The sequence below is a fragment of the Triticum aestivum genome, chromosome 5D (assembly GCF_018294505.1).
Source record: "Triticum aestivum cultivar Chinese Spring chromosome 5D, IWGSC CS RefSeq v2.1, whole genome shotgun sequence".
NCBI lineage: Eukaryota > Viridiplantae > Streptophyta > Magnoliopsida > Poales > Poaceae > Triticum > Triticum aestivum.
Window position 1 is genome coordinate 403,096,622 of NC_057808.1, and position 7,978 is coordinate 403,104,599.

At 50.4% G+C, this 7,978-nt stretch overlaps 1 protein-coding gene and 1 pseudogene across 1 annotated transcript; one reads left to right on the forward strand and one right to left on the reverse strand.

Moving 5' to 3' along the window:
• The first annotated feature begins 2,962 nt into the window (after positions 1-2,962).
• On the forward strand, positions 2,963-4,395 carry LOC123122166 (uncharacterized). Its single transcript, XM_044542304.1, has 2 exons — positions 2,963-3,954; positions 4,071-4,395. The coding sequence occupies exons 1-2, from the start codon at positions 3,658-3,660 to the stop codon at positions 4,203-4,205; spliced, it is 432 nt and encodes a 143-aa protein (XP_044398239.1). The 5' UTR covers positions 2,963-3,657; the 3' UTR covers positions 4,206-4,395.
• A 778-nt stretch (positions 4,396-5,173) lies between these two features.
• On the reverse strand, positions 5,174-7,298 carry LOC123122167 (heat shock 70 kDa protein BIP5-like; annotated as a pseudogene).
• Positions 7,299-7,978: the final 680 nt, after the last annotated feature.

Here is a 7,978-nt window from a genome sequence, read left to right on the forward strand (position 1 = left end):
TTCCTTTTCGGTACATCCTGTATAAGGGGTTTCTTGCACTTTACCACACATGTATATGTAATGGCCTTTGGCCCTCAGTGAATACTAGTTGCCCATTATCCAACAGTTTCCATGCAAAAAAAATTATAGTACCTGTACTCTGTTTGGCTGATGCACCTGCAATGAATATCCTTTCCTTTCTGAAAAAAATACACAAACAATCTGTTTATGTTTCTATTATCCTTTTTTCAAACAATTTTTAGGAAGCTTCGACAGTGCATTTTCAGGTTCCCAGTGCCGAAATAATAAGGTGCAGAACAATCCCCAATGTGCTCGCAAATCTCGAGCAAGCTCGAGACAAACAGAGTCACCAACAGGGAAGCCCTCTTACTCCATCATGGCAACAGTTGCCTCAGGACATCCATTTCTATGCTGGGGACTGGGAGGAGCTTCACACGGTCCTGTCGGTGATACAAGAGGATGAGGTGGATGCATTGTCGGGAGTAGGACTAGGGTTCTGTGAAGATGACTTTTTGGATGGTTGCAGCAGCCAGGATGGGAACAATATCTGCCACGAAACCTCGTCGAGACGATCTACAAAACTATCAGGCAGCCGTGCATGGGAGAGGGGAAACGAGGCCTCTGCTGGAGACGAGGGTGGATACGACATAGTGTTAGTGAATAAGATCCCTTACTCTCTCGCGTGCTTTCGACTCCATCTCGTGGCCTTTTCTATTTGAAGTCCTCCCTGCGAAAGGATTCGGACACAAGTTCTTGAGATGGACAGCAATTCTTCTCCAATCGGCGACTACCAAGATCATTGTCAATGGAGCCCAAGGTCGCAGGTTTGCTCATGCTAAAGGGTTGCGTCAAGGAGATCCCAGCTCCCCTTTACTCTTCGTCATAGCCATGGATGCCTTGTCCGCTCTCATCTGCAAGGCATCTAGCGAGGGCGTGCTTTCCTCCTTCAACAGAATCAAGGCAAACCAGAGATTGTCTATATACGCTGACGACATGGCTCTCTTCATCCGTCCCACAGCCCAGGACCTTTCTTGTGTGAGAGAAATGCTTCAAGTGTTTGGTCACGCTTCTGGACTGCGTGTAAACTACAGTAAAACTTCGGCCATAGTGATACAAGGGCAACAGGAAGATGGGCATAGGGTTCAGCATTACTTGAACTGCCGGATGGAAGATTGGCCATGCAAATATCTTGGCCTTCAGCTTAGTGTCCATCAGCTAACCCGAGCAGATTGGCAGCCCATGCTTGATCAGGCCAAGAAATTCATTCCATCTTGGCAAAGGGGTCTGATCCAGAGGCCTGGCAGACTTGTGCTCGTCAAGAGTGTGCTTTCGGCACGGCCAATACATCACCTGCTAGTCATGGGCGCGCCTCAGTGGGTTTTCGATGAGATCGACAAATGGATGCGTGCCTTTTTCTGGGCAGGGAAAGATTCTGTGAACGGCGGGCAATGTATGGTGGCATGGCAAACTATTTGCAGACCAACCTGCTTTGGAGGACTGGGAGTCAAGAACCTACAGTTGCAAGGACTAGCCATGAGAGTGCGATGGGAGTGGTTGAGGAGGACTGATTTCACTCGCCCTTGGCAAGGCCTGCAACTCATGGTGGACCGGGAGGCGAGGGCAGTCTTCGAAAGCATGGTGCTAATTAAGGTAGGAGAAGGTAGCAGGGTCTTGTTCTGGACAGATAGATGGCTACACGGGTGCACCGTCGGTGACATAGCCCCCTTGATTGCTAGCATGGTGGATGCCAGAACAAAAAGAAAGAGAACAGTGCAGCAGGCTCTAACGGAGGACGATTGGCTACATGACATAAGAGACGAGCTATCATTCACGGCACACATGCAGTTAATCCACCTGCAACAGGCAATTGCAACGGTTGGCAGGGATGTCTCGGAGGAGGATCAGTTCTCTTGGCCTTGCGACACCTCAGGTGTCTACACCACGAAATCCACTTACAGTCGTCTTTGCCAGGGGTTAACGCGTCATGTCGCAGCCCAGAGGATCTGGCGTAGCTGGGCACCCCTCAAGTGCAAAATCTTTGCCTGGCTAGCTTCCCAAAACAGGCCGTGGACATCTGATCGGAGAGCGAGGCACGGTTTGCAGGACGCTCCTTCCGCGTGTTACACGTGCTGTCAAGAGGAGGACAATGCGGACCACATCTTGGCACAATGTGTCTTTGCGAGGCAAGTGTGGCACGGATGCTTCGATTACCTACAAGTCAACTTACACATCCCCAGCCATGATGTCTCCTTCATGGATTGGTGGGGAAGGACTCGGGCTACATTACAGGGAATGGATAAGTGAGGTCTTGACTCCTTCATCATCGCGACAGCTTGGCAGCTTTGGAAGCAAAGGAACGCGAGGGTGTTCAATCGGATTGATCAGATCAGAACACCGGAAAATTTAGTGCATCAAATCTTTGAGGACATCAAGCTATGGAAACTTGCGGGAGTAGGAGTTGTGGGTTTAGCTAGATTTGTGAGAGATTAGCTTTTCATTCTTGTTGGAGTTGGTGTAATCGTGACGATGTTCGCATCACTCACGAATCTTGTAAAAACTGATTCTCTCTTCTATAAAAATATGGTACGCATTTAGCGTACTCTTGAAAAAAAAAAGATCCCTTACTCTGCAAGCTCTCTTCAAAACCTCTATTCGCTCAACCAAAAGGTTTGTTAGTAAATTTGTATGCTATTCTCCGTGTCATTTTGTTGGGAAGATTCTTTCTCGCCATGAGATGCCCAATAAAGGCAGTGAGTACTTTCCTGGGGGGCATTGAAAAAGAACTACATCGGCTCCAGCAGTGCGGTGCGGCAGCTCAGAGCATTGGTTGATGGGGAGGGCGCCTTTGGTGTGCACCTCATCGCCGAGCCCCCTGAGAGGGAGATCTGGAAGTTCTTCTCTAAATAAACACAGCTCATCACGTCTCGCAAAAAAACGACCAAGGCCGCTTGAGTCCTCGGTTTTGTATATAACTTAAACGAGTAGTCCAGCTAATGTCTGGCGTTGTTTGCCATTTTTTGAATGTAGTGTTGATCATGTCAAACTAGAGACAAACTTTGACGTTAGGATGTTCTCTGCTAGGTGTCGAGGTTCAACTGGGCAAAACCAACTTGATGAGCTTTTGAGTGCAATTTTATTTGATCAGATAAGTTGATTCAGCTTAGTGGAGGCTCACAAACTATCTACCTAAGTGCTGAAGCCACTATGAGCTCAAAATAAAGGGACCAACTTTAGTTTGCCTGAAGTCTAAAGCCCACACTGGCTGCATCGATCAGGATAAGAACATCCGGTACCGGATTGGAAGAAAAATTGGAAGAAAAATCTTCAGAATCATTTGCACCATGTCACCATCCTATATGCAAGAAATTGCATTGAGTCCTAACTTTCTGCTTTACTTATACCCCTTGCAACCTATTCCTGGCCATAATCATTCCTTTTTGCTTGCCCCTTTTCGCGTGCTTGCCTAGCAATTCGCCGAGTTTTCAAGAAACAGCACACATGCCTACGAAATGCTAGCCACCTCCTTTCCAGTCATAAAAAGCTCATCATGTGAGCTAATGAAGCACTTGGAAAAGGTGATGAACTACTTATATAGCAACTAACTAAGGTTGTGGAGGTTGCTTCAGAGGCCTCAATCTGTGGGTGGCTCCTTGCTCCATGACTTTTAACTGTGCTATAAAATGGCTTGCAGTTCAGGCCCTCTACATGAGCCCTCATGGTTGCAGAAGAAGAAGAGTAGGAGCACTTGAAGAAATGCTTAAGAGGAGACAGATGGAGAGATTGCCTGCGCTGCACCTGGCAGTGGTGTCCCTGCTCGGCTTCTGCTGCCTCATCCATGCTTCGAGGGCTGCTATTTCATTCCCACCTGGTAATCGTCCCATGCCATCAGCGGCCCCGAGGGAGCAGCTGCAGGAGACCGAGACAATCCCAGATTCCAGTGGAGCAGATGGTCAGGTGATGATAGTATTTTGGCTATTTGTGTTCATCCAAGTAGCTAGTCGCAGTTTCAGACCATACTATGCCAGGTGCAAACTGTAATTGGCCTGAATTTTTTGGTATGATCACCCCAGGTCGTCGTAGCGGGAGAGGTCGACCGCGGTGCTGTCAGCAAGAGGATGGAGATGGAGATGCAACTGGAGGACTACCCGGGGTCCGGCCCCAACGACCACCACTCGCCGTGGTGGCGGCAGGAGAGGAGGAATTGAGAACATGGAGCAAATTTGCATGTGTGTTCGTAGTGTTGCACAGTTGTGTATGTTTCTCAAACTGGAACGCTTGTTACTTGCAAGGGCATGAAGAGCATCATATATAAAAAGCACTAGCGACGAAAAGCGCCATTTTATATTTGTGAGTTTTTGTTGTTATATATATCTTGGAATACTAATGTTATGGTAAGAAGAAGCCAGCCAAAAATCTCAATGGCTGATTTCGTAAAGTGCCGCTGGATCCAGAATTTATAGACTTAGTTGGGTTGCACTGGAATGGAACATACATGGTTGCACCAGTATATTCGAAAGTGCATACTGCACTTAAGCTATGATTTCATCAATAATTTGATAGCACACCACGGGAGAGACCAAGATAGTTTACACAATCCATAATCTGGGGTGTAGTTTGAACATTTTCAAGAAGTCATACTGAAGTGTCCATAGAAAAAGTTACTTTGAGTGACAACTAAGAAACCATTAGCTGGTCACTTTCGGGTGGATCTCTATGCAAGAGAAAATGGTAAGGAAGATGGTGCTGAAAACTGCATGAGCTGTATGGTATTGTCACTAGTTTTACTTGATCATGCAAGGTAAACATCAGCATCACACGTTTTGTACACAAAAAATGCTAAGGATGGAAAAGTGTGAGAGTCCATATTAGGAATTTGCGTACTTTCCGTCGGCCTAGAGAGACGGTGTATTCAATATCATGCTATCTGGAACCACCTCAGCAACCATAAAATCAATATTAAGCATAACCTTCTAGCCTATATGCTTGTTTGGAGGGGGCATAGTCTAAAAGTGTCCAATCTAAGCCCTCCATGTGAATTTTTTTTAAAGATAAATGCACCAGAAGTGTTTTGACTAGAATTTGGATCGTGAGTAAGGACACACAAGCCTAGAGATTCGCTAGAGTTATACCTGCTTTCCCGTGACTCATTGAAACAAAGAGTGCACACATAAGATTGGGGGAAATTACGTTGAACTAGTGATTAATAAGCTACAAAAGAGGATTAATTACATAACAAGTTTATATCACAGGAAGATGCAACATAGATAAAAGTGAAACTGCCCATGCCTAGAGTTCATCATGATCGTCCTCTTCAGTGTTGTTATCATCCGGTGCACCTCCAGACCTCTGGTAGAGCGCCGAGATGACAGGGTTGCACACGTCTTCAAGCTCCCGGAGCTTCTCATCGTAGTCCTCCTTCTCCGCCTCCGGGTTGTCGTCGAGCTACTCATTCACCTCCCTCACTGCATCCTGTACCTTCTCCTTGTCATCTCCTTCCATGGCGTCAGCCATCTTGCCGTCGAGCGTGTTCTTGATGTCGTACACGTACGCCTCGAGCTTGTTCCTAGCGTCGACCCGCTCCTTGACCTTGCGATCCTCCTCCATGAACTCCTCTGCCTCGCGCACCATCCGGTCGATCTCCTCCTGGCTATGCCGGCCGCCCTCGTTGGTGATGGTGATCTTCTCCGACTTGCCGGTGCCCTTGTCCGCCGCCTTCACGTGCAGGATGCCGTTCACGTCCACCTCGAACGTCACCTCGATCTGCGGTGCGCCCCTCGGAGCTGGTGGGATTCCAGAGAGATCAAACTTGCCGAGCAGCCTGTTGTCCTTGGTCATGCTCCTCTCGCCCTCGTACACCTTGATGGACACGGTGGTCTGCTTGTCCTGGTACGTCGTGAACACCTGCGTCTTCTTCGTCGGCACCACCGTGTTCCTCGGGATCAGCTTCGTCATCACACCGCCGACCGTCTCCAGGCCTAGCGTAAGCGGCGCGACATCGATCAGGATCATTTTCTTGGTGTTCTCGTCGACGTGCCCGCTCACGATGCTGGCCTGCACGGCGGCGCCGTACGCGACGGCCTCGTCGGGATTGACCCCCTTGTTGGGCTCCTTGCCGTTGAAGTAGTCCTTGAGGAGCTGCTGCACCTTGGGAATCCTGGTGCTGCCGCCGACGAGCACGATCTCGTCGATGTCAGCCTTGCTGAGCCCAGCGTCCGCCATGGCCTTCTTCACCGGCACCATCGTCTTGCGGAAAAGGTCGTTGTTGAGCTCCTCGAATCGTGCCCGGGTGAGCGGCTCCGAGAAGTCGACGCCGTCGAAGAGCGATTCGATCTCGACGCGCACCTGGTGCTGGTTGCTGAGCGCACGCTTGGCGCGCTCGCACTCCCGGCGCAGTTTCCCCAGCGCGCGCAGGTCGCCGCTGATGTCCCGGCCGTGCTTCCGCTTGATCAGTTTCATGAAGTAGTCCATCAAGCGCTGGTCGAAGTCCTCTCCGCCGAGGTGGGTGTCGCCGTTGGTGGCCAGGACCTCGAACACGCCATTGTCGATGGACAGCACGCTGACATCAAAGGTGCCGCCGCCAAGGTCGAACACCAGGACGTTCTTCTCGGGCCCCTTCTCGTCGATGCCGTAGGCGATTGCCGCCGCTGTGGGCTCGTTGACGATGCGGAGGACGTTGAGCCCGGCGATGACGCCAGCGTCCTTGGTGGCCTGGCGCTGCGCGTCGTTGAAGTAGGCCGGCACGGTGACCACGGCGTGCGTGACCTTCTCGCCGAGGTAGGCCTCGGCGGTCTCCTTCATCTTGGCAAGCACCATGGCGCTGACCTCCTCGGGGCTGAAGACGCGCACGTCGCCGTCCTTGACCCGCACCTGAATGTGCGGCTTGCCCTTGCGGTCGACGACGGAGTAGGGCAGCAGCTTGATGTCCCGCTGCACGACGGCGTCGGCGAAGTCCCGGCCGATGAGGCGCTTGGCGTCGTAGATGGTGCGCTCCGGGTTGGCGGCCGCCTGGTTCTTGGCGGCCTCGCCGATGAGCCGCTCGCCGCCGTCAGCGAAGGTGACCCAGGAGGGGGTGATCCGGTTGCCCTGTTCGTTGGCGATGATCTCGACGCGGCCGTTCCGGTAGACGCCGACGCACGAGTAGGTGGTGCCGAGGTCGATGCCGATCACGGTGCCCGTGTCGCCGCCCGTGGGCGCAGCGGAAGCGGCTGGCATCACGAGAAGCAATGCCGCGACGAGCGTAGCGAACATCCACATCGGCGCACGAGCCATCCCGACTGACTCGTTGTGCTTGGTTTGATTTGATTTGATTGGTCTGTTTTGCTTTGCCGTCGTTCGTATATATAGCGGCATAGCGTGCGTGCTTCATGATGAATCGGAGGCGGTCTCCCACTCCGATCGTCGTGGGACGTCTGGACGCGTCCGTCCGGTGATCTCAGCCGTGCGTTTTGCTGATCTGACGGCTAAGAAGATGCCCTGACGTGTCGTATGCATGCTGACTGATCTCGGTAGGAACGTCGATGTGTTTTGTTTTCGGTTTCCCTTCGTTCATGGGCCTTTCAGGGCCCTTTGTTCTGAGTGGGCCTCACGATTTTTTTTACGGAATATCTAACTGACGAACGTCAGGTATTTGATGATCTCCAGCGAACGCACCAATAACCCTTGGATCTTGCTCATGAATCTTGAAGCAGGGAGAGGTTACACGTCAGCTACAGAAAAACGTTCGCTACATTCACATTCCTGGCGAACAGTTTTTTTTTACTTTCCACAAAAATATGGCAACCTCATGCAGAAATGAGGGCGGGCTCACCACTTGGATCGGAAGCTGGTTGTGGACATTTCAGATCAAACTTGTCATATTTTTTCAGCTAAAATGAATTATTTTTTCATTTGAAATTTTCAACTGAAAAAAATCCATAAATTCCAAAAAGATTCCATACTTTAAAAGAACAAAAATCCGTACAAATCCAAAAGGTTGCCA

Bases quoted from the DNA above. Each gene is read 5' to 3' on its own strand.
- LOC123122166 (XM_044542304.1), top strand. From the start codon at position 3,658: ATGACTTTTAACTGTGCTATAAAATGGCTTGCAGTTCAGGCCCTCTAC. The intron at 3,955-4,070 runs GTGATGATAGTA...TGATCACCCCAG, and splicing joins CCAGTGGAGCAGATGGTCAG to GTCGTCGTAGCGGGAGAGGT.